Source organism: Cyrtonyx montezumae, unplaced genomic scaffold, assembly GCF_038088225.1.
Source record: "Cyrtonyx montezumae isolate F1298 unplaced genomic scaffold, pur_monq_1.0 scaffold_8, whole genome shotgun sequence".
Classification (NCBI taxonomy): Eukaryota; Metazoa; Chordata; class Aves; order Galliformes; family Odontophoridae; genus Cyrtonyx; species Cyrtonyx montezumae.
This window is the reverse complement of record NW_027072089.1, coordinates 18,146,952-18,173,070: the sequence shown is the minus strand read 5'-3', so window position 1 is coordinate 18,173,070 and position 26,119 is coordinate 18,146,952. Positions and strand designations below refer to the sequence as shown.

Here is a 26,119-nt window from a genome sequence, read left to right as displayed (position 1 = left end):
CTGTGCTGCTTTATTTAATAAGTACTGGCCAAATCCACTTTTGAGTGATTTTTACAGCAATAATAGCCATACATCATTGAGAATATAATTCTGTTTTGAGCATTCATCTTATAACATTAAAAATAGAAAGTCCTGCAAATTTTTCACTTGCAGAAGAAGATAGCTAAATTAAGTATGTCCTAATGAAAAAGTGAAGACTTTATGATAAGCTAATTAAAAATCTAAAAGTAGAGAAATACAGATAAAAGTTGATTCACAGAAATTTTTGGGACTGCAGACAGTAAAAGCTGAGTGAATTAAATAAAAATGACAAACTCCAAATACTAGAGAAAGTACGTGAGAAAATTTAAAAGAAATAGTAATAGATGAAAGGGAGGGCTATCACTGTAGCACAGAGGAAAGAAGTAAGGAGCAAGTATTTGCCTAAAATCCTTCCTCATTAGGATCCTGGTATTTTGCTGCATCATCTTGTAGTTCTGCAGTTTGTGGCATCATTCTAGCTCAGCTGTAACATTGCTGGTGCATTCCTAATTGGAAAAGATGGATATCAACAGCAATTCTTATTATATGCTACTTTCTTATTTTTAATAGAGAATATTAACAAAGACTATTTGATGTAAAATATTCAACTTTAATTTAAAATATCCATGTAACATAAGAAATGCTATGTTTGTACTGAAGTCTCCTAAGAAAAAGGAAGCATTGATAGCATCACTGACTAACTAAAGGCTAATTGCGTATTTTCATAGAGAACAAGTCACATTTTTGTTAGGAAAAAACAACAAAAAAAAGATTTTATTTCCACTGTTACAAAAACAACATTTCTTTTGAAGTTTAGCAATACACAGAGTACTTGAAATGTGACAGTTTCTGTTTTCGTTTTATCTGTGGTGTCATAAAATCATTATATTGAAAATATGATTGGTGTTTTACTTGAGCCCCACAACTCCATCAATTTCAAAACCCAAAGCTGCCTTAGGTCAGCAGCCTGTTATAGAACAACAGACACAGACAGGTTGGCTATGGGATGGCTGCAGGTAACATTTTTATGTGCTTACATTTTGAGTGCCAGCAATCAATCCTCCTCAATTGATTAAAAAAAATCTTATTCTTCTCAAATACTGGCTATTTCTGTGATATCTAATAAGTTGTTACAACTGTGGTTAATATCTGTGAGGAACTTGGAGTTTTGTGGAATAAGCAGATTCCCAACAGCCTAAAGCAAGTATGGACCTTAGTGTGTTTATCCAATTGCTTGGTCCTGATCTGGTTTTGACATGAAATACCAAAACATTTAAAATCTATACTTTTATCCTTTATGCTGAGCAGCCAGTTTAATCTTCATTAGATGGACAATTAAATTAATAGCTCTTTTTGTGAGCAGTCAGGTCAGAAATGCTTCTTTCAGAGTATAGGAACTATAATTAGGAAGAGCAGTTTTTACTGAGTAACTTCATCTACCTAAAATACAAAGAATTTAAATCAAATTCCAGATTTTAAAATTATTTTGACCTACGTTAGGATTAAGTATTTTTAAGTATTACACACAACTCAATTTCTTGTTAAAAATATTTTTCCAACGTAAAAACAAACATACATGGTTGCTGGTTTGGTTTTGCCTTGTTTGTTTTAATTATTATTTTATGAATTATTTGATAGCAACATATTTTTGCTTCATGTCATCTTAAATACAGAAAAATATATAAATATCCTAAGCATCTATCAAATATACTGTACTATTTAAAATGAAAGAAATTATGTAAATCATATCCAGCTTTTTTAATTCTAGTTAAGTATAAAAGCAGAATATTTGATATATATTACATAGATACGATATGTATAGTATGTTCTTTTCTATGTTTAAGTTGTTGACTAATTCTCTTCATCATAGGCCTCTAAATTAAAAAACTAATCTAAGTTTTTTGCTATGTTAATGATAGTATTTTGTTTAGATCAAGTTGTCCCAAATGGTATTAGGTATCTTATAATGTAAGTTATATAATATTTCTGATTTTTTTTGGTTTATGCTAGAAGTTACATGGGAGGACCAGCAGAAAAAGGTGAATGGTACAATAACTGATGACAAACCATTGCCGAAAAAGAAACATCATTCTGAGCCAGGTTTGTCAGGGTTTTGAAAACCACATGAAAGCATGAGACAATAAAAACACATTTCATGCTTTTGTAATGCGTGTGCTTGATGTTTTGTTTTGTTTTTTTTTTTAATTATTTTTTTCAATTTGGTGTGGAATTTTTAGTATGTAGAAACAATTTAGAATAGTGTTGTAAATAGTTCTGTTATAGAATAGCAAAAATAGATCTGCTTTTGTAAATAGTTTTGTTAGAATGCACATGCATTAGTAAAGAAATACTCTGGCGTAATGTTAGACTTTGATATTAGACTTAGCTTGATTTTTATCTTTGAATTTTGTTATGATTTATCTGTGTGTGCAAACCTTGGGAATGCAGGTATGAGTTATGTTGATTCTTAATTAGATTACTGAACCAGGGTATCCACTGCATGTATACTGGAAGAGTCATCTTGTGGAGAGTTGAATCAGAAACCTTCTTGTACCATAAAGTATGACAGAAATAGTGTATTTTTCTTTTTTTTTAACACAAATTCAATTTTCCATATGTCTCAATTTCTCAATTCTGTCTTTCTTCTGGAACTGAAAACTTTCTTCCACCCCAAACATGAAGTGCAATTATTGAACTCTGTCTTCGTTACTGCAAATGTGTAGGAAGAAGGAAGCAAATCTAACTGGGGTAATGATAATAATAGTGTTGTTCTCTCCTCTGAATCAGACAATAAAAGGTGCTAATCACAGCATTTTAATCATTTGCAAAAGGCTCTGTGATGTTATGATGAAGAATGCATTGTAAAGTAAAAGGACGAGTAGAGTAAGGATGGAATAGTATGAGGCAAGACTAGACAGATTTAGATTGCAGGCTTCGTTCTGTGCTTAAATGTTGATCCATGTCTTCTAAGAGAATGAGAATTTTTCAGTCCCAAGACTACATAGGTATAACTCCAGGCTTCAGATTCAGGGCTATAATAGTCTCACTCCAATAGCAACAGTTTTTGAGTCATTTAAGTTAAAGTTTACATGATTGGCCTATGTTAGTGCTGTAATCTGTTTTAGTCTTTTCTACATGCTGAACAACTCCAAGTTCCCTGTTGAATCTGAGCTACTGCACATCTTAAAAGTTCAAGAATCAGAACAGAAGAGGAGCAGCAAAATCCAGATTGACTGTGTAAACTAGGAACTGGGGAATATGCCCAGGCCAGACTGTCGGTTCAGTTTCCAATTCCCTGACTTTTTAATGTATCAGAGGAAGTTACAGGATAAAACTGCTTGTGAGAGCCAGAACTGAAGTGTATCTTCTTTTCCAGCTGACTCTCTTAGCTACTGCATGACAGGTTCAGCATGCATCTGCAGGTCTTCACTGTACCCTTTCCAGGGCAATTTTGGCAGAACAATCTCTCTGTGTAGATTTTTTCATCTCCTTCTCCCACCTGAGGTAGGCTTAGAAATGTGGTACTCTGTTGTCAAGACAAGATGGCAAACACATAGTTATAAGCAATTGTTGTTTAGAGAAAACTTCCACATTTTTACAAACAGGAAATATATATATATTTTGCCTACTCTTGCAACATTCTAGATTTTGGAGTATGACTGAAATCTTGCAAGTCAAAAAAACAGGTAGAAGAATAGCAATAGAAAATATGAACTTTGAAAAGCAGTCACTTGTGTTCGTTTGTTTTGGTTTTGGGTTTTTGTTTTTGTTTTTTTTGTTTGTTTGTTTTGTATTGGTTTTTGTATATCAAAGCAATATCTATGTTATTTTTTTTTAAACCTGTTTCTTCTTTAGAATCACTGTTCTCCAGTATCACTGTTCTCAAGTACTGCAGGAAATATACAGAATTGATTAGGAAAGCCATAGTGGTTATTGCCAGACCCTAGAATAAATGAAGACTTAAACAAAAACGTTGTTCTGCACTTCACAGTCCTAGGTCTTTCTGTGAAGGCTGATGCCTGATAAAAGCACAGATTTGACTTTATGTTTTCAGGGATATCTTTCATGCACAGATGGGACAGTGGTATGTGATGCAGAAACATATGAGGTGGTTCTAAACACTCTAAAATGGTCTCCAAGAAGTGCATACCTCTATGACCATGACGTGTACCAGTGTAAAGCAGCCATGCAGCTTCCAGATTGCGAGTTACCTGCAATGTGGGGCACACTTCTGTCCCTGGTAGACATCCCTATATCATTACAAACCCTTAATATCCGTTTTCAAGGCATAGCAGAGTGGCAGCAACTGGAAGAAGATGCCACTGTATTCATGCTTGAATGTTGAGATATATTGGATATATAATCAGTACTGTAACCTGACTGAATCTAAGGAAACTTCCAATTCCTTGAAGATTTCTGATATGACAGTACGTTCTCCATAGGATTATGCTTTCTTTCATCTGAGAATACTTTAAACATTCTGTGTGCACAGCAAATAGAAAGGTGTTACTAACACAGCGTAACACCTGACTGCAGTTGGCAGTAAGCAGAGAGCAGCAAAGAGGAGTATGGGTACTTAATAATGCTGTTGCAGTCTTCTGATTGCCTTTTCATACAAAGAATTTTCTTCTGTCACAGAAGTTTGTCCAGTTTTTAGGTTCTGTTTCTCTTAAGAATTTAATGTAACTTGTCATATTGAAGTGACCTGGTAGCACTTTAGCTTCTGTAAGCAAAGTTAGATATTGATTACATAAATATGTCAGGTGAACTATAATAAAAATAATTGCAAGTAACATAATAATAATAATAATAATAGTTTGTCATTTGAAACATTAAAATAGAGATATTTGTGTGACTAGAAATTACATTAGCAAATTCGTTGGAGAACAATTTAAGGTAATGGAAGAAAACAGCAAAATGGTTTTCTGCATCAGGCTTTACCAGAGAAGATGCTGATAAAATTTCTCTATACCAGAAATCAACATGTTTTCTTAATAGTGCCTGTAATCTCATAAATTCTGACATTATTGCCAGAACTTTTTTCAATATACTGAACAATACTATTGTTCAGTATATTAATTACAATGAGTCAATTACATTTATGCAAAGGTTTTGAAGGATTGGAAGAGCAAAACTTGCAGAACCATAGCCAAGAGCAATATCAAAATTCAAGCCAGGGCTTCAATGTCTGTGCCCTTTGTTTATCCATTTACAGCAGTCTGTGTTCTCAGGACACAGTGGAATCAAAGAGAAGGTGGAATAGGTATTTGTTCCTGTATAATATGTTAAGGATATCTACTTTCAGTGCCCCTGCCTCTCAGTTGTAATAGATGACATCTAAAGAGAACAGACGTCTAGTCCTGTAATCATATTTCCTTGATCAATGAAAAAGCATCACAGAAGGCAAGCAATTTCATGTGCTTTTGCATTTTCATAGATGCTGCTGTAAGAGAACAACTTGGAAAAGTAGGCTGTGGGTTAGCAAATGTCCTCTACTGATAGAAATGTGGTTGGACAAGATACTGTTTTTCTTTTTTAAAAAAAAAACAATTATTTTCACCAATTATAATCATTTATCTGTTCTGAACCCAGTAGGGTTATTAAAGAGAGAAAACACATAGATACTTGTAGCCGATATATTTGACATGGATTATCTGGAAACCATCCTATGATGGTTTCATTATCGCTGCCTTTGAGATGGTTGTAATATTCAGCCTTTGTTGCAGATACTTTTATTTTCAAAGCAGTGGTTGAGTAACACAACCATGGGGAAATGCTGACATATTAAAATATGATTGACCAAAAAGAGAACAATTAATTGAAATGTATTTATACGTTTCAGGATAGTGAGAAGACAAAATGCAGTTCTCTTGTAGTTATTTTGGATCAGGTAATATTTTTTTAAGACTGTACTGAGCTTTAGAGGAACTGTAACAATGGCAAGTTAAAGACATCAGAAAATCCAAAGGTGATGCATGCTTGCAAAAGTAGGTATACAAGTCTTTGTATACTGTGACCAGCGTTCAATTGGAAAGGAATCATGGCTGGTTTTATCCATGGAATATTTATGTCTTTTTCCTATATGGAAGTATTTCATAACTATACACAGAAAAAACTTTTAAGAAATAATGTTTATTGTAGTTCAATAATTTACCTGTTGTCATGCAATCAATTTAAGTATTAAATAACAGAATCACAGAACTCTAAGGGCTGGAAGGGACCTCTAGAGATGATCAGTTGAAAATAATTCAAAAGAAAATGGTGGCTATTTAAAGAGAAGGTTGTAGGCAAAATAAGAATTATTAAATCTGTGCTGGGGAATCAATGGGGCTGGAAAAGACAAAGTAGTGTTAAGACACTCAGAGGGAGAGGAGAGCACACTGGTATTTCATATTGTATCAAAAAAATCAAAGATTATGGTTAAACAAGAAAGCTTGTATAAAATGTGCAGCCTCAAAAAGGAGCAGAGTGGGACAAGGTAACACTTGATAAAGAAGTTACTAGGAAGGAGAAGAGCGTTTATTTGGTTGGTGGGTTGTTTTTTTCCCAAAAGGAACTGGGGAAGGAAGAAGTTGTACTTATTTAAAATAAGTATTCTAAAGTATTTACTTAAAAGTTGCTTTCGTTATTATTAACATTATTATTATTATTATTATTAACATTATTATGTATCACTCTGAAGGTCATTATGTTAGTTTGTATGAAAGTAACAGATTCAAGAGACAGAGATACTTTATTAAGAAAAAATGATACTCCGTGGATTGGAGTTGCAAATGAACTTACATGTTGCACCTTGTCTCAGCCAAATTGCACGAAGTAAGGGTTTAATTGCTGTTTATGATGGGTCATAAGTAGTTGAGGTAGCTTGAAAATACCTTTTGACACATACACATTCTTTAATGTGTATGCCCTTTTCCTGCCTTTTTGTGTGTTTTGGAAACCATTCTTGCAGTATTAACAATGTGAACTCCTGGACTTCCTAATTCTGTAGGTGCTAAAACTTGACATAATTGGGATGAAAACAGAAATAGAATAAGGAAATACTTGGTTTAGGATAGTTCATCTATTCTTTATTGGCAGTAGAGGGTGCATTTCTATCATATGCTGATAATTATCTTTTCTGAAGTAGTATTGATGTTTGATTACCTAATTAGAAACAAAATCGTAAAAACTCTCTGAATTCCTCATTTAGTTTTTCTCTCAAGACTTAAAGAAATGCAGTCTTTCAATTTTTGGAGATCATGCTTCTGAGAATATTTCTTCTTGGATGTTGCTTTCTCCCTACTTTTCTGTTATCCTTAACTCTTGGTTGGAATAACATACAGCTTACTTGTTCTTACTGTTCTATACACCATGTATTACAGATAGCACATACTAAACATAGCCTATATTACTTAGTTGCCAAATCAAATGTCTTCCATCTTCCTCATATTTTCTACATCCTAGTTATTCCTCTGCTTATATTTTTGAGAAAAAACACACTGTCCAGTGTGATGCTGTGATTTTGTGTGTGTGAATGTACACTTTAAGATGAAGAACTCAACTTTAACTGGTAGTCTGACACTTCATTAAAAAAATCAGAAGTGTGAAATGTGTTCCGTATCTACAGGAAGGGTTTCAGGAAAATATGATTTAATGGTATTAAATAATATTGTGGAAAAGTGATTTTATTCACACTCTAATGAAATCAGATTGTCATTTTGAAATTATTTATAATCTTAATTATTCTTCTGTCTACTCCTCCTCTTTTTCCTGTATTCTTAGTATCTTACTGTGTAAAGAGCAGCCACAAAATAGACTTTCTGAATCTTGCAGACATGGGTGTTTGTGAGGTCACTAATGCAATGGAAGATCTTTTCTTTTAAGGAGCAGAAAAAAACTGGAAAAAAAAACTGATTAGTTTACATCTGTCAGTCCGATTCTAATTCTATAACTTAAAGTGGGTATGTTTGCAATGTAAGGTTTAAAAAACTTATTTATAATTAAGTTCCAAAATACATAGGAATAGTTTTCAATAACTGGCATTTCTTATAATGAAAAGTTCTGTCTCAACGCATGATAAAATAGTTGGTGTTTCTGTTGTTTTCTCAGATTTCCAGTACAGGTGGCTTTCATTTACTTTAGAAGTTTGTTTGTTGGCAGTTTTGTTTCTAAATTTGTATAATAGCCTTACACACATCACACTCCCCTATAAAGATGAATAGTTGATCCAAATGCTTCTTTCACTACAAAGCAATAACAGCACGAACGATGACTGCCTATTGACATGTAAATTTAATAGAATTTTATTCCATGATTTTTTTTCACAGATTTTAATTTTTTTTTTTATCCACAAAGATTGAACATCACGGATTAAAAGCTACAGAACCAGAAAATTTTCAAACTGTTGTTTGGGATTTTTGAACAACTTCTGAGTCAGGAAGAGACTCACACACACAAGCGTCATTGTGTCTAAACTAATGCTTAACATAATTAGTGGAAAGATGTTTGTGCATTACCATACTACTGATACTTGTAATTCATTGATATTTGCAGCAATTAATGATCAGATTCTACAAGCCATGTCTCTAAGAAATGAAATATCAATTGAGCAGATATACATAATGAGAAAATACAGATTGTCAAATATGTATACAAATTAAATACAATGGTGTCAGAACAGAGACTTTATAATGGCATTACTGGACATAGGAGTGCATGCTTCAAGGCTATATATGGTATAAAAATATATAGATATGAGAAAACATTTTCTGATAAATTTTATAATTTTCAGGTGGGTTTTCGGTTATGGAAATAACAATTTATTTATTTAAATAGTATAGAAATTATAACCATGCTCTGTCAATGCAGGCTATGTAACACCAAGGACAAGCAGGTCTTTTATTTGCTTATGTGTATTTCCTACTATGGATCCATTGCACAGATAAAAATACATTTATATGCTGATTTTTTTTTTAAACAGAAAACTGTCATAACTGTCAGCTGCTGTGATTACACAATATACATCTCACATATAACACTTACACATGATCATCTTGTAAGCAAATTTAATTCCCTGAAAATGCATTATAAATATATACTACAGTCTGCTTGTGTTTACAACAGATTCTTGATACAGTCTTGGTATTTGGTGGGTGAAAATAATAATCTGCTAACTATAGAGTAAAATGATTTAACCATAGAAATGGGGGCTACCCGACAAAAATTAGTGTTGTCTTTCATTTCATTTTATGAATTTATATTGCTTGCTCTAATTTTGCATTTTTAGTGGTGTATTGACTGTAAAATGTGGATAAAAGTATGTACAGTATATTTTTAGTAATGTCTGAACTTTTCTGAAATTCTTAATCAAATATCTACAGTGTTATGAAATTGTAAATAATGTTTAGTAACTCATTAGCAATCTGCAAGCTGAATTTACCTCATAGCTTATAGATATATACAGTATTTTAAGTTCTCATACTTTTTTTGTATTGTAAGTCATGGTGGCTTCACAGTTCTTTTTAATTATTATTTTTCAAGCCGAATTCCTCCCATTCTTTTGCTATAAATAGATGTTCAGTGCTGAAAATGACACTGTCCCTCAGATTTTCTCCATGTCTGAAATGGCAGTGTGTTTTGAATATGAAGTAATAAAGTAAGTAATCAGAGAGTTCTTTTGACATTTAATTTGCATGGATTTCCAGTAACTTAGACTGCTGTGAGATGAGTAATACTTGATTTTGAAAAGAGTATCTGCTTGATACATGGGAGTTAATACCTATATGTTCTTTTTCTTCATGTTCAATATTTTATTCTTTATAATTGTCACTGGCAGAGTGCTACAATAATGTGGTCCTTTCCAGAGTGTGTTATGTGGATTCTGAAATTTCTTGAGCTTATATACCCTTTTTGAAACAAGTTGTTTTGTTTTCCATTTTCGATATGTCAATTTTGATTGTTTTGATTTAGTGTAAATTAAAACTATTTGGTAATAGAATTATCTAATAATGCACTTCCCATTGGTGATTTCAAACTGAATTTCAATACTTGGAAAAAAAACTAATATTTGCATTGAAGTAGCTAACATTCCAGGAAGTTGAACAGGTGTGAACAGAAGTGTTTCTACTAGTTAATGCACCTTTTACTATCCAGGTTTCTTTTCAGCTTCATTGCAAGAATTGACTTTTCTCTCAGTGATAACATTTGTTATTTCCTCAGCTCTTATACTAACCCTATCTTTACTCTTCTTTTTCAACAACTGCAGTTTAACCACTTCTTTCTCAGCTTTCTTTCTTCTGGTGTCTGTTATTTTTTCCCCCCATTTACTAACACTGCTCTGCAGACTTCTCTCTAAAACAATTTTTGGCCCTTTCCCTCAGTGTCAGTTTTAACCTTCTGAATACATCCTCTCACGCCCATCTCCTTTGTCTATGTCTGTCCATTACACGATGTGATCACAGAAGAAGCGGAATCATCACGGAGAAGAAACTCAGGTCTGTCTCTTCTACTGCTTTTTTCTGTGCTATTTTTCATTTGGTCTTTCCTATAGTTTTTATCCTATCTCACTTCATTTACTTGTCACTCTCTTCCTCTCTTAATATATTTAAACATTAGCAAACTGTAGAAGTTTAACTTAGATCAAGATATTTATGAGATTTTTATTACTATTACCCATGAAATATGTACTCTACAAAAAACTTAAAAAGGCAACTGATGATGCATGCGAACACCTTAAGATTTTGAAATGGTTAAATTTATCTCGGTGTTTATTTCCCATCTCCAGTATCTGTATGTTAAGTCTCTAGTCCAGCTAGCACACAAAAACAATCTGTAATTTGTTTTACCTTTACATTTGGGAACTTCTACAGAAAGTAGAAAACTCAGACATAACACTCCTGGGAGGATATAATTTGAGAACTGAATAATCTCCATTACATTTCAAGCACCGAAATTTCAAACTTAGCTACACTGAACAAGACCCATTTTGTTAGCAGTTATTACTGATTAAAAGCTGTGTTTTCATGGCAAAAAGTGTAAAACAGTAGGGTTTGATAAGAAGATGAGGTTTTGTTAAGAAATCAAAATCATTCAGTAAATCTAATTTAGCTGTACTGGTTGTAGCACTTCTTTCATAATGTGCTTTATTTATTTTATAAAGTTTCATCTTTCATATAAATCTGCCATTTATTGAAATTTTCATGTAATATATTATATTATATAATACAATATTTTATATATATATATATATATATTACTGATACAAAACTAAATTCTAGCAAGGCATCTTAGCTTTGAAAAATGCTAAGTTGCTCACTCTTGCCCTGCTTGTTCAGTCATACTATGTCAGAAAAAGGAAATTCCCCATTTTTAAGCTGATCAAATGCACATATAAAATTTAAATTTTACACTTGTTCTGTCAAAGCTCTCATTTTTTTTCCCTGCTGTTATCTAGATGAATTAGAGAAGCCACTTTGATGCTCTTTAGCTTCTAAAACCTGAAGGAATTTCTGTGACTGGTCCATTAGACTTAGGTAGGATTTAGTCAAACATTTTTTATCATTCCTCTGCTGTGGCTGGCTCCTTCACTTTTACATTTCCTATTACTCTTTTCATAAGCCCCTAGAGTTTATCTGTTCTGCCTCTCTGAAATTAGTTACTGTGGACTTCATACATAACAAATCTCAATATAGAAATCATTTAAACTGCAGAGCAGGGGTTGACAGTGGATAAAGAGAGCAAGTGGTAATGAGAATTAAGTGATCCAGTTCTATTTTCTGTAAATCCTCACTACTGGAAATTAATAAATTCATGCTGTAGAAAGCCTGGGTTTACTTGTCTCATGCATAAGATCCATTTCTGTCAATCTTTTTCATTACAAAAGAAAAAAAGAAGTTAGGAAATGGGTCACTAAATCCTCTATTTGTCCATAATAAAGGAAAAGGAAAGTTGTGGATGCCTTTATTCAAGGATGATCCTCTATGATTTTATACATCCTAGTTGATTCTTGGAGTAGGAACAAGACCTAAAAATGGCATCTAGTGTCTCAGAAAAAGATGTATTTTCATGACATACGTTTCTTGAACAGATTTGAGAAGACAGTACCTGTGCACTGTTAACTTTTCTGGTCATTCCACTTGAGTTAAACTTTTGCAAAGCAGTGTTTTGCTTGCTGGCAGATTTAAGCAAATACTTTAAGCACTCCTAAAGTTAACTGTCTAGCAAAGAAATTCAGATGCATGTTCAGAGGCACAGCTGCAAAACTTGCTGCCCTTAAGCTTAAAGCAGTTACTTTACTTTCTGCATAAGAACATATTTTCAGGTGTACATATAAGAATGGTGAACTTCCATGCTTCATCCCAAAGACACCATGGCTACACATTTTGCTAAGGAACTTCGTGCAACTGCACACAGCTACAGACTAGGGTGTCATATCAAGGAATGTGATGTTTCAGAAGATGTTTTCCCATTGGTTTAGAAATTGCTATTAGAAGTGTTAAACTAGGATTACCCAATTGCAGGTTTTCTTCTGGAAATGATATTCACAGTACCATGCTACCAAACATTGAGGGGGATCAATGGATGAGCAATTGATTTAAGATGTTATTAGAGCTATAAATGCTGAAAAAGCTAAATACCTGAATAGGTGACTATTTTATTGAAATAAAAATATTAATTTTTGATTGACATTATCATCTTTCACTGCAAAAATGAAAAGAAAAACATACTCAATGAAAAATATATAGAATTTTTAGTGGAAATATCCTATAAGAGTGCATGTAAAGTTATGCTGTACATTTCAAGCAAAAAGGCAATTTCAAATTGTTAAAAAACAAACATTCTTATAAAAATTGTATTACTTGAAAGCAGTACATGTTGATAGCATCCTTAATGATCAAACACTGTTTTCCTTTGCTGAATAAGAAGCTTCATAATACAGAGTTTTCACAATTTGTTTCTAAAATTGGATTTTGCACATAAAGAATGAAAGAATTTTAGTAAAGAACTGGGGAATGTTCTTTTCATCAGTGGTTCTGATGAACAAGATATCGTTGCATCAACAAAACGCAATTATGCTTATTGTGATCTTTAAGCATACAGAAAACATTCATTAAATGAACCTCTAAATGTGAGCTGATTCGAGTATTGATAGCCCAAACTGACCACTCACCGATACTAAGGAGAGGCTGAGCTATGACAGGCTAAGGGCAGTTACTGTAGTGGTAGTGTAACTACCAGTAGTCAATCGATACTAGGTTTCCTCCAGGTTGTCAAAGGTGATGCCCAGTCATTGCTGGGTTTTTTGAGTCAGTGGGTGGAAGTCAGGAGAGTACTGGAGATAACTCTGGCTCTGACAGATGTGAAAAGCCAGGAAATAGAATTTCTGGTTCTTTACAATATGTGAAGCAGAACTCCCTTACGGAAGAGGCATAAGAAGGACTGATCCGAGCTTGTGCTAACTCTATTTGAAAACTGAATTCAAATAGATGAAGACTTTTATTTATTCATTTATTTATTTATTCTGTTTTATCATTTTTATTAAGATTTATTTTATAGGAACTTGTTCGGTGCAAAACTTACAAAAGCTAAAAATTCTTGCTAAAGTTGTGTGACCAAATTAGGTCAGTGGCAGTCCAGGACAATGGAAAGCCAAACAGAAAAGAGCCTGAAAAATAAATTGAAGAAGCAAATGCGAAAAATGTGTATCAAGATAGTTTAGGAGAGTAAACATAATGGAAGAGAAGGACCTTTATTTGTGTTTGTTCTTATCTACAGTATTTTGAGAGGTTTTTGGAGCCTTTCAAGAGTGAGCCTACTCTCATACTTTATAAACAAGATGTGACACTCCTCTATTTTTGAGTTGTAGTCACTGTTCAGTGACACACTACCCATTAAAGACCAGGATAGAGCTTTGTTTCATTTCTATGTCTCACATGTTGAAAAGGAATTCCTAGAAGGAATTTGTAACATTTTAGTTCAAATGTAGTTAGATAACGTGCATGTCTCTGAAGGCTTCTGTGATATTTAATTCCACAAGTTTGTTTAAAATCTCCTATCTTAGATTGTAACTGAGGCATTTAAAGAGCCCGATTCTCTATTTAAACAGCGGAACCCAAAAGGATAGTTCAACGTCAAATTCAGTTTGAAAGTATTTATTATACTAACAGATGTACCATGTTGGATAGCTGGAGGACTCTTTGTTCTTATTTTAAGTCTTAGTAGAATTAACTCCAGAAACTATGAAGCCTTCAAACCATCAAATAGCCATCTGTAATGGAATAGGTTAGAAATAAATCAATAAATAGCCATTTTTTCAGACTGTCAAAGGAAAAATAGTCAAAATATCAGTTTATAGAATAAAAAATGAGAGCATAATAGTGCAAAAGACAGAGTACTGGTAAAGGTTTGAGGGCTGAGTTTGTAATTCTCTCATCTTGCATAAAGGAGAACACACCAGTTTTGTTTTTGTGTTTTTAGCTTAAATCTTCAACAATATTTTTAAAAATATTTTCTGTTGAGATGCTAATGAAGATTTCTTGCATTCTTAGGATGGCTGAAGAATCTCTATTAATAGTTTTCTGTTTTTCTGAAATCTAGGATAGTTATCTTTAAGTGTTTGTGCCTATGCATTGAAGTGGCTCTGTCAGAATGTGAAATATTCTGTGGTTATACTGTGGGGCATAGTCGGTGGTAGGAAGTCTGAGCTGCATGCTTGCTTGGCAGAAACAGAACGTTGCTACTGGACTAGAGCCTTCATGACAATGATGCAGAGTTAATTGCATGGCTGATCTGAATGGAAATTGTCGAGAACAGAATATAGGAGCCCACTAACCCTGCAGGGATTTTTCTTTTACATTCTCAGAATCCTGTTTCATATCCTTTACGTAGAAAGGTTTTGCCACGGTTCTTGGTGGAATTGAAATGTGGTGCTTTAGATTGTTAGTCTTGCTGCTTCTACTTTAGTAACATGTTTTTTCCGACTGGGATCTCAGTATTTTTTAAAGGCCACCAAAATGTATGTACTTTTTGTTAGGCAACAAGAACAAACAGAGTACCTTGCATAAATCACCTTGAAAAAAAGATCCATAGGTAAACACGCTATTCAAGTGTTCTTAATAACCGTAATTATTGTTTAATAAACATGCAAAATAGGACTTCCCTACTTGCTTCAAAAGATCTCTGTCCCTTATGAGCTCAATGTTTTATCCCTGGTGATTAAGACCTTAGATGACCTTGTCAATTTATGAGCCCATAGTTCTAGAGATTCTTTCACTTTCTAGCCTCAATCACCCCACCATCTTATTCAGCTGTCTTACTAAGCAGTGCCATGTATTGTGCAAATAATAACATTGTTAGCATGGTTTAAGCATTATGATAAAAATTTGTTTAATTGGTGAGAAATGTCCCCCGGCACTCAGTCTTTGTTTAGTAATGTCAAATTTGAAGCTATGAATTTTTTAAAAAACAACAAAACCACTAAGCAATTCCCAAATAGAAAACAGGAATGCAAAGGCATGTTCCCCCACTTGGAATCTAGCTAATTGAATTGTCTTCCTCCTAGCATTCCCTTTTAAGGTTGGTAATTGACACTTCAGTCTCATATAAAACACATCTTCTACATTTCTGTATTCTAATATTCAGCCATATTCTTTTCATTCAAACTGTGGAGTGTATCACAGACTTTTTGGAGAGGCCTTGTTTGCTGTATCAATAGCTTCTGTACATTTTTCACACCTTGGATGTAAAGCCTTGGAGTGAGGTTCAAGAACCCCTTACATCAAACATTCTATAGCCATTGAGTAGTATATTTTATCACAATTTAGACATCTGATATGCCAAAATGACTAAGTTCAGGGTTAGATCTTAGAGATAAAACTGGAATTGAATTGCTCTGTAAATTGGAGGAAATGTAATTCGTTGATTACAAGGCCTGTAACTGTCGGTTTTTTATGTTCAAAGCAAATAAACTCTATTTTTGCTTCTAGTAAAAAAGATCCTTTCCGTGCTCTGGTAAAAATTACTGTTTCAAGGATTCACTTGATATAAGATTGATTTTCCTATAGTTTGTGTCAGCAAATATAAAAAGTAGAAACTTAAGACATTTCAAAATTGTTGCTTCTATCTTATGTCTAAAATTAAAGACAAACAAGGAGTTATGCTTCTTCTATCTGTTCTATAAGATGAACATATTTTGGTGCTGGAGGTTGCAATTACTTTCATTCCAAGCAAGGAAGCCTGAGTTTATTTCAGAACCCAGCCCAAGCTAATGGAAATCTCTCTGTTCTGAATCCCAGGTGGAAGTAATATTGTGGATAGATCTGTTGAAGTGATCTCAGTACAGCTAAAAATCATTGCAAAAGAAACAGTTCAAGGTATAACTAGCATCTAACCTTGAGTTTTGGGCAGCCAGTGATGAAAGAAGGAAAAAGCCAGGGAGAAAATCTGTTAAACTCAGCACATCCTGGTGGCCTTATGGCTACAGTGATGTTCACCCTCAACTTCCTAAAGAAGGCAGAAAGCTCCTGACTTCTAGAGCAATTGTTGAATGCTGTCATCAGTATTCATGGTTAGGGAGAAGTCTGCCTTCCCGCTTCTTCAGTGGAAATGTCCTTCTGTTTCATCCCTTATTTTATCTGTGTACTTCAAGATTCCCTCTATTCTGATCAAGCTGAAAACTGGTATAGTAATTATCTCTAACATGCATAAATGTCTCCTTTATGAAAGCAGAGATTTTTTTGTCTATTTTTTAATTCTGAAAACATTATATCTTAAATGGAAATAATTAAACCCCCAGATAGAATATATGTATTTGCTTTGTAAGCTAAGTTTAATTCACATGATGAAGTAAACCATTGACTTATGCAATGATATTGAAAAAGACGTGTAAACAGAAATGCAAAAGATTTAGGAGTGGATGTTGCCCTTTTCCTCTAATATCATTCACCTTGAGACGTTTCTAAATCATCTCATTGGATTTTTTAATTTTCAGCATTTTCAAGTCATTTTTGGGGGTGTTTTTTATTTGTTTTGGATTTGAGCACCTAGTAACCAGAGGAACCCAGATTATTTACTGTACTTTCATCATTCTGAATTTGCTTTGAATTCATTTAAGATGGGATGATTAAGCCCATAGTTTCTGTGAAGGTTTTTTGCTGCTGAGAAGTTAGCATTGTTTTAGTTGCTCAGTGGACAACACTGGTAATGTTCAGTTTTGCTGCTTCCCAATTTGAATTGAGATCTTTCTCAGTTCAATTTTCTGTTCTTCCTAGTACTTCTTTAGACAACTATTTACAAATCAAGTGAAACCTCAGTTTCAAGAGTGGGAATCCACTCTTGCTGACCTTTCCCATAAAAGTCTAAACAATTTATTTGCTGTAGAGATTTGTAAAAAATATCACAGTGCTTCAATTACACTCTTGTAATTCAGAGATCTAATAGAATGTGTAATAGAAAGTCCTGTGGTCCAGACATATCAGTAAATGGACTTATTAAAGTTATAATTCCTAGTTCATAAGTTCATAAGGTTGGAAAGGACCTATAAGATCATCTAGTCCAACCATCCTCCTATCACTATCTCTACCCAACTACTAAATTAAATCCTTTAGCACCTCATCTAAACGCTTCTTGAACAGCGCTAGGTATGGTGCATTAAAGCCAAAGACTTATTTTCAAAATAAGTATGAAATAACTTGGAAGTTTTATCATCCTGTGTTCAAACAGGAGAGTATTTTCATGTCTATGACTCCACTTTCATCTATTTTGCATTATACTGAATTGTTGGTATTGCTATCAAATATCTTTCTGCTTTTGAATGTAATAAGGCAGCAGAAGACAATTACCACATCCTCCACAGATAATATTGGCCAGGCTACCCAAGGGCCAAATCAGATGGATACAAAGGGCCTTGTTTACACGGCTCACAAAATGGGGCAGAACAGGACAGGGAGTGGGTGGGGTCTCAAGTACTCACTGGGTATCTACCGATTTTCAGGAAGCCGTAGTTCCACTTGGAGTTGCCAGCAGGTAACCACCCTGATCCTGCACAGAATGGCACATAAATGTCAGATGCCATTTAAGTGTGGTGTATTACTTTGCCCTCTGCAGGAGCGTATTTTTCTTTCTTCTATGTTGCCCTGGTATGATTTTTCTTTCAAGAATGACTTAGTCCTCTGCTTTGATACCCATCTACAAATTGGTATTTCTTTTAAATATGACATCTCTGTTTCCTTCTTCAACTAGTAATAGCTTGTGTATTGCAAAGTGTAAAGTGATTTTGTGAGCTACTTTCAATAACCAGTAATTCTCGACAAAATACTTAATTCTAATAGTACATAGTATTTTATTTTGTGACGGGGCAAGACTGTTCCATATTCATGGGATCATGTTAGTTGAAATTAATATAATTCTGGCTTAAAGTAAGAGAAAGAAACAGTCTACTAAAAGTTAATGTGTTTCTAATTAAAGTAAATTTAATTTGACTTAAACTTCTTTCACATTAATTACCAAACTTGGATTTCAACTTGCAGTATTTATGTGCTGCCAAACTGTTTGATAGGGATCCAATGTATTTTCATTTCTCTGTGACAGAGGAATGCCCTGAGCTATATACAACCTTTGATATGCATTCAGAATATTTGTTAGCATCAGTTAGTTGGATTTAAGTGCATAAGCTGAGTTCTGAGTATTGATGTTAGTGCCTTTTGCGCTTCATCGTGTTTTAGCTCTAAGATAAGCTACAGTAATATCATTACTAAAACTTTTAACCTGTGGAAGCCATGAGAGTTGATTAAACCAAGGAAGATTTAAAGCAATTACTGAAAACCATTCTGACACATTCAATTTTTATGCTTGAACCATTAGACTACGCATTGTGCGTGTACTGCATAAAACATGAACCCCTAGGAATTTTTTTTACTTCTATTGCTGTCATCCTGTCGAATGAAACTCTTAAGTAACTATGTCTGACACTTGCCTTGCTGTCTTTTGTATTGAGTGTGTTAATGATTCTGGAAGCGCACAAAATACCCATGAGTTGCCCCCAGGAAGTCTGTGATAAATGTGCACAAATGTATACAGCAGCACGCACTGAATATGCCTCTGGATGTAGAGCACCATACTTGGTTGGTTGACTAAACTCATCAATTTAGATTAATTTGATGGTCTTTATTCGTTTTTCCTTTTCAATGCATGCTTCATTGTTATTTTGTTACTTATATTATTATTTATGAATTTTCTCTCACCTTTTTTTTTCCCCTTGTTTGTTTTTGTTTTTGATTTTTTTACATATTGCTTCCATTTGTTTTTAGAGGAAAAGAAAGCAGATCCAGAGAATGGGGATACAGGTAGGGTGACTTATTCAAAACACATTTGTACTTTTGCCCTGAAGTCCTTTGATCTACTGTTTTTAAGTGAATGTGTACCTTGGAGTTGGATCACAGTGTTGATTTATTTTTCAAAGATACATATTAGGAAATCAAAACTAGGAAAGGACTTTCATAAATATAATTCCTTTGCTTCTTAAGGGAGTCAATTTAGAGGGAAAAATGGGAAGACACCAGAATCAACTCAAGAAGGCTCTCATACACTTTAAGACCTATTTTCCCCTCCCCACTCCATGTGTGGAGGGTGCACACCTGCACACTACCTCTATCCACTCTGCAGCAAGTTTCTGACCTCCAAACTCTCACTGTTTGTATACTCATCACTAGTTCTCATCCCTTTGCTGGAGCCATTGTTCTGAGTAGGAAATGCAGTTGATTTACTATGCCTCTTGTCCATGCCCATCCAAAAGTAAATCCATCCTAATATTTTAGGAACTCGACTTTATTTATATACCCCAGATTTCCCATATATTCTCTATGTCCCAGAAGCCCTGTTGCACAGTACTTTACAAGCATCTTCTCCAAATATGTCACTAATACCTGTATGTATAATAGCTAGAAGAATTTAATAATTCTCACTGAAGAAGGCAACAAAAGAAAGAATGAACATAGTTCCATCTCCTTCTGTTTTTACTTTTTTAACAGGCAAGTTTGTCTTGGGGTAAGCTGAATGCGAAGGCCATTTTGTAGGTCCTTTTGCCTCTATTGTGGACCATAGACAATCAACTAAAGACAATAAACAGTATTTTACTTGAACATCCAAGAGCAAATTCTAATTCCAGACTGAGATGAATGATTGCTTATTTCCTTGTAAAACTGTGACCCTGTATGAAGTCAGGAAAAGCAACCACGTTGCTGGTAACAGCCTCTTACAATTTTTAACACAACACACAGACACAAAAAAAGTTCTAGTTCTAATGAAAACTTGAATGCTCAATTAGCTGAATTTTATAATGTTCCATGGTAAGACATTAAAATAATGGGTTACATTTGAAGTTGGGGAATGGTTCTAGTGCGTTCAGGGAACTCACAACAGGTTACAGGTTTACTTTCATAGTTGGCCTTACTCTTGGCCTTATTCTGACATACTTGGTGACTCCTGACATTTTGAGATCGTGTTTGCACTGTCATGTTGCTATTTTCCCTAGTGATGTTCTCTTCTAAAATTAAGGAGAATGTCTGGTATTGAATCAGCAGGACAGTCCATTACATAAATATTTCTTCATGCTGGTGATAGCCCCATGGAACTAACTTTCAGGCCCTGTTGTGTTGTTGTTTTTTTTTAATTGGAGACTTGTTTCAGCAGAACTCTGACATATTACCTGCAGTGCAATAATCCCAGTTGTGCTAGTTGAGCAGCACCAGATCTTCCATCAGTCCACTTTTACTTTTTGGTATTTCTGTGGCTGAAGTTAGTGTGTCTCATGGGCTGTTTCTGTTGGAGGCACAACTGAAGGAAGCTAAGGCAGATGAAGTTTGCTAATGGTCACTTCTGCCTGGACGAAACTTGGTTTTACACCTTCTGACACTTGCTAGTACTACATGAAAGTATACAAAAACTAGCTTTAATGTTTCTAGTGTAGTTCTCTATGTAGCCCTGTGTTGTGTTGAACTCTACCTAACAGCCTGAGTAATTCAAGGACTCTTGTCAGCCTTTTGCTATCATTGTAAAAACTAATGATCCTTCATGTTCACCAGTATTGATAACAAATAATTCTGGGTCATCTATACACTATTCCTATATAAACCCCTGATTATAGGAAAGTTCTTAGTATGGTACTAATGTTCAGGCTAGGTTATCTTCATCATTTCAGGAGCAGAAGATTCTTAATACACAATTTACTGGACTCTGGAAGTAGTTTCTGCTCATGCTAAATCCCCCACCTAAGTTTCAGCAAAGTATAGGTTTACCAGCACAACCAGAGATGGCCATAGCCCCGCATTTGCATTGCACAGTGCAACAGTGTGTCTGCACTGGGCCATGTTCAGGGTCCATGGCCATGACATTTTCCCTAACTTTCTTAGTCCCGTGCAGATCACAGCTGCATCTGGCATTACATGGAGACTGGCCCCTGGCGGCAATGCTGTGCAGTCTTTCTGCATGTCAGCTCCATTCACAGCAGAAGCATAGGTTTTGCTATTATTTTTCTCTTGAGACCAAACTAAACCACCAGCTTTTCCTGTTGTGCTACAGAGGATCCCCCTTTCAGTCACATTTTGGAGCACTTGATTTTGCAGAGTACATGCAGTTGAATTTGTGGAAACCTGTCTTTCAACTTGCCGTAGATCTCAGAAATAAGGAATGTTCGCACAAGTAATTGTGAAAGTTTTTATGTGTTACCAAGAGGTGTTATTTCACCGCTTCTTGTCATTTGCTGAAGCTTAGCAGGATGTCTGTGGACAAAGAATGTATGTGATAATTTTTTAAGAAAACATCATAGGAAAAATTCACAAAATTCACTTTGTGGTGAAAAGTATCTCATTCATTACGTTATTGAGGAATGACAAGTGGATTTTTAGCATGTTATAATCCCAGCAAAGAATGATTTTTCTTCAAACAAAAGAAGTTAGATTATTTTGCTTCAGAAATATTTCTGTTTGCTGAAGAAAATTATCACTTTACAGCTCAGACTATCTGTTTTAAAGAGAAAATATCTTCATAGTGTTTTTAAAACCAAATCCATAGAAAACATTGCAGCTTAAAGATAACTTGACAGGCATAGCTGAGGCACCTTTAATGGTTGAGATAAATAGCAATAGGAAAAACTAGCTATGTTTTATTTAAGGAATTTTCACCTACAGCTCTTTTTTATTTTTATTTTTTATTTTCTTATTTTTGTAGTATCTCTTCCTGTGAAGCACCATTTATTCTTTTTCCTTTTTTTTTTTTTTTTGACTCACATCTCTCTTAAAAGTTTATCCAAGGTCTTTTCACTCACTTTGTACGTAGGAGGTACAAAGAGAGATTTGGAATGCAAAAGTCAGAAGCTGAAGGGTTTATAGATAACAGTACAGTTTAACCTTCCCAGATTCCTTCTTCTTTTCACCCTCTCCCTTCTGAATTTTCCACGGGGTATGCAAGAAATATCTGGAAGACCCTTCTCCAAGTACACGCTACTGTTATTGTCATTGCACAGAAGGAAAATGTGAAGCTCAGAGGCACTGCAAAGGTCCCCTGGAAAGTCCCATGTCACTATTAGATCATGACTTTGATCTAAAGTTTAAAGTTTAAATCATATTTATAGAAAACACTGGTATTTAATATTCCAGTCCTAGCTCCACAGATTAAAGTCCAGATTGCTAAATGAATATGAGTTACAAAAGCTAACTTTTTTCACTAATGGGATTCTGAAAATCTAATTGTAAGCAACCTTTGGTTTAAAAATACTAAATAAATAAATGCCAGTCCACAATCAATCAATCAGTCCTTTTTAGAACTTAGGGAATTATTCTGGCTTTATAACATGTTAAAGTGGAAGAGAATCAAGCTTCTGTGTATACAGTAGATAACCATGTTTAGTTCGAAAACCTTTTTTTTCTTTTTGTTATCTCTTCCTCTCTTTTTTCTGTTTCTGTTTCTCACACTTTCACTTCACCTTTGAAACTTACTTCCTTATTATTTTGCTTAGTAAACTATGCTGTTAAAGTACCAGTTGGCAGGAAACAGCTGGTGACTGAGTCTGCTGAGATTAATCATGTATTTGGTCAAAGAATAGTTAATCCTGAAATCACTCTTGAAGTTTTGTGTCATTAGAGTGTAATACAGTGATACCACTGGATGGCTCTTGATCATTCCTTTATACCAATTTAAAATATTTTGAACAAAATAAGAGTATACTTACATGGTAATCAGAGACTCTACCAGGCTGTGATTGTTATTTGATTAGTGCTTAATTCCAAAAATGCTTGTATCACACACAAAAAAATGCAGAACTAGAATCTCCCCCCAAAATAAACATTATGATGTTTCATTCCTTTTTTTTTTTTTTTTAATGGAAGACAATTTCTCTAGATACTTTTGTAGTAAAATTCTGTTCTGTTCTGTGGAAGCATTCTATTCCATTTACATCCATTTTTTTCCACAATCTTGGGTTCATTTGAATTGGGCAGGTAATCCAGCACTTACTAAGGCTCTGCTGAAGCACTTCCTTATCTACCGTTTTTCTCCTCTTACAACTTTTTGATTTTCTTCAAAATTGTAATTCAGAAAGTAAAATTATATATGACATTATTTAAGTAAATCAGATTTCATCTCTGTTAATAGTTTTATGAGAATAATGTTGATCTTGGAATTGAAGACTGCTATATTTATTTATTTTTTCTTTCTTTCTTTCTTTCTTTTTTTTTTTAACTTGACAGGTTCGATGGATATAGAAGAGAGAAACCGACAAATGAAAATGAGCAAGTACAAACAGGTAGCAGGATCAGATTCCAGGCTGGAACAAGATTATCATTCTAAGGCAAGGGAGTTTTGTTTTGAAAAGCAACAAAATATGTTAAATATCCCTTTTAGAAAGTAATAGATGAATGGGAGGTAATTTCTTCAGTCTGTAATAAAATTATTGCGAGAATGCAGCAAAATGCATAATGCAGAATGTTCTTGATTGTTTATATTTAAGAAGGATTAGTTAAATTAAATAAAAATGGCAGTGTAATTACCTATTGGAATGAATAGTAGGGTCATGATTTAAAAGCTCAGAGAGAAGGAAGAAAGCAATTTATTAAGTGATACATGTAAGGAGAGATGTTGAAATCTGACCATGAGGTTCACATAGGTGAACACAAAGTTATCTTGGTCCCCTTGAAAATGGGAAGTTACAGTGTCACTTCCTTTAATAATGTCAGTTTAGCTATTGAAAAGGTGCTCTGTAAGGCAACACCATCTTGTACTTCAACTGTGGCAATTTGCCAAAAAATCAGAATTGTTATGCAGTAGTATAGCCCCAAATATATTATCTAAAATTTCCTGCTATCTGGAACAGGGTCATGTCATATACAGTGTGTTAATTAAAACAATCAAGATATTTTCAATTTAAATTCTATTATACAAAAATAATTTAGTGTCCTCTAAAAGACTTCATTAAATGAGGTCAGATTATAAGTAAGAAACAGGAACCTATAAAAACCTCTGACCTACAAAAGCAGTTTGAGCAAGAAAAATCTGTTTTAGTCTTTACGTTTAAGATGCCATTCCTTTCCTTAAAGGATCAGCAGTTATTGTGAAGTGATCTTTTTAATATTTGAAGGCACAACGTCATTAAATTTGTTAAGTATTATTCATTTTGCAGATAATGTAGACTAATTTACTCAAGATAATTTCTTTTGATTTTTTTTCAAAAGCCTTGACAAAATGGAAAAAAGCTGTTAATGTAAATATAGGCAAAACAGAAAACCACCTGACAAGGCAAAACAGAAAACCACCTGAGCCACCTGTGAAATATTTTAACTCTATAGATGTGCTGCATGATTTTTTGCATATTTTCCACTCAGATTTTACTGCAGAAGTCAGGATTTGTTTTTAGTACATAGTAGGGGCTTTGAAACTGACGTGTCTAGATGCTTGCTTTGTGTTTACATGACAGAAGTATTTTCATCTGTCTATATTGTCTGCTTTGAAAAGTGTTACCTCTTACAGTTGAGCGAGGTACTGTGAGCAGACCTTGTGAGCGTTATGATTGTATGTACCGTAAAAATATGAATTTGTGTATTGTATGTATGATCAGAATTACTCTGCTAATTTCGCTGCTCCCTCATTGCTTGACTGAAATTTGAGTCAGAAGTAGAACTGGTACAGAGTAAAGAGAATAAATGGGCTCTGATGTGAGGAAGCTGAATAGAATATAATTACTTAATGGAATATTTCCTGCCCTTATTTTATCATTTCACCCACACCATATTATTTAGTCTCACTATACATTTTCTACCATTTTTATTAAGATTTTACCTTTAATATTATTGGAATCTATTAAAGAGGAAAATTTAAATGGAATTCTTTTATGGTAATGGTGGTTTATTTATTGCTCACAAACAATTTGTCTCCAGAAATAAACACTTAATTTACTCTTCTGCCAAAATGTAGCTTCAGTATTTGAAAATGAGTAATTTATTCTATATCTGAACTCATGGAACACGGATTGTTCACCTATATGTATTAACCTAAAAGGTATTCTTAAAATTCTAGTTTTTAAGCTATATCAGAACCGTAACTCTCATTTGCATATGAGAGAACTGTCTTCATTTTTTCACTGTTTCTGCTTCAGTTTCCTTAATTGAGCATTTATATCATTCAGAGTCAGAAAATGTATAAGTACAATTTATCTACCTAGTGTCTACAAAAGATTCTCCTAAAATCCTGATCTAAAATACATATGTAAAAATGCTGAGTGAAATCTCATGTTCATTGTACAGTGACTGACTTTTTCTGCACCTGTCTGCTGGCACAGCAGGTCATCAAGTATGTCACGCCTGAGATAAATGTCAATAACTAAGCATTAGGACAGCTAGCAAATAGAATTTTATTTTATATTCCTGTTTTGTGTATTTCTTTAAATGGAAATAAACAGTAACTGAGTGTCCCTAATAATTACATTTAAGGAAAAAACAGCCCTCCTTGCTGAGAAAGCAAAAGGTTTAGTAGATGAATTAGGACAATATTAAAAGTTATTTGGCTTTGTTCTACCTCTGGAAGTTAGTACAGGAAGCTTCATACACTGATGTGATGTGTAGTCACATTAAGA

General features: G+C 34.0%; 1 protein-coding gene across 37 annotated transcripts in view; it reads left to right on the top strand.

The window, feature by feature from the left end:
* Positions 1-26,119, top strand: part of RIMS2 (regulating synaptic membrane exocytosis 2) — a 433,807-nt gene that overhangs the window by 322,876 nt on the left and 84,812 nt on the right. For 22 of the 37 annotated variants that reach the window (XM_065752189.1, XM_065752177.1, XM_065752196.1 and 19 more), the window contains 3 exons: positions 10,464-10,496; positions 19,308-19,343; positions 23,742-23,842. In XM_065752189.1, the coding sequence (XP_065608261.1) occupies positions 10,464-10,496; positions 19,308-19,343; positions 23,742-23,842 (170 nt within the window). The remainder of the gene's footprint in view (positions 1-10,463; positions 10,497-19,307; positions 19,344-23,741; positions 23,843-26,119) is intronic. The other 15 variants (XM_065752201.1, XM_065752200.1, XM_065752184.1 and 12 more) reach the window with 4 other exon arrangements.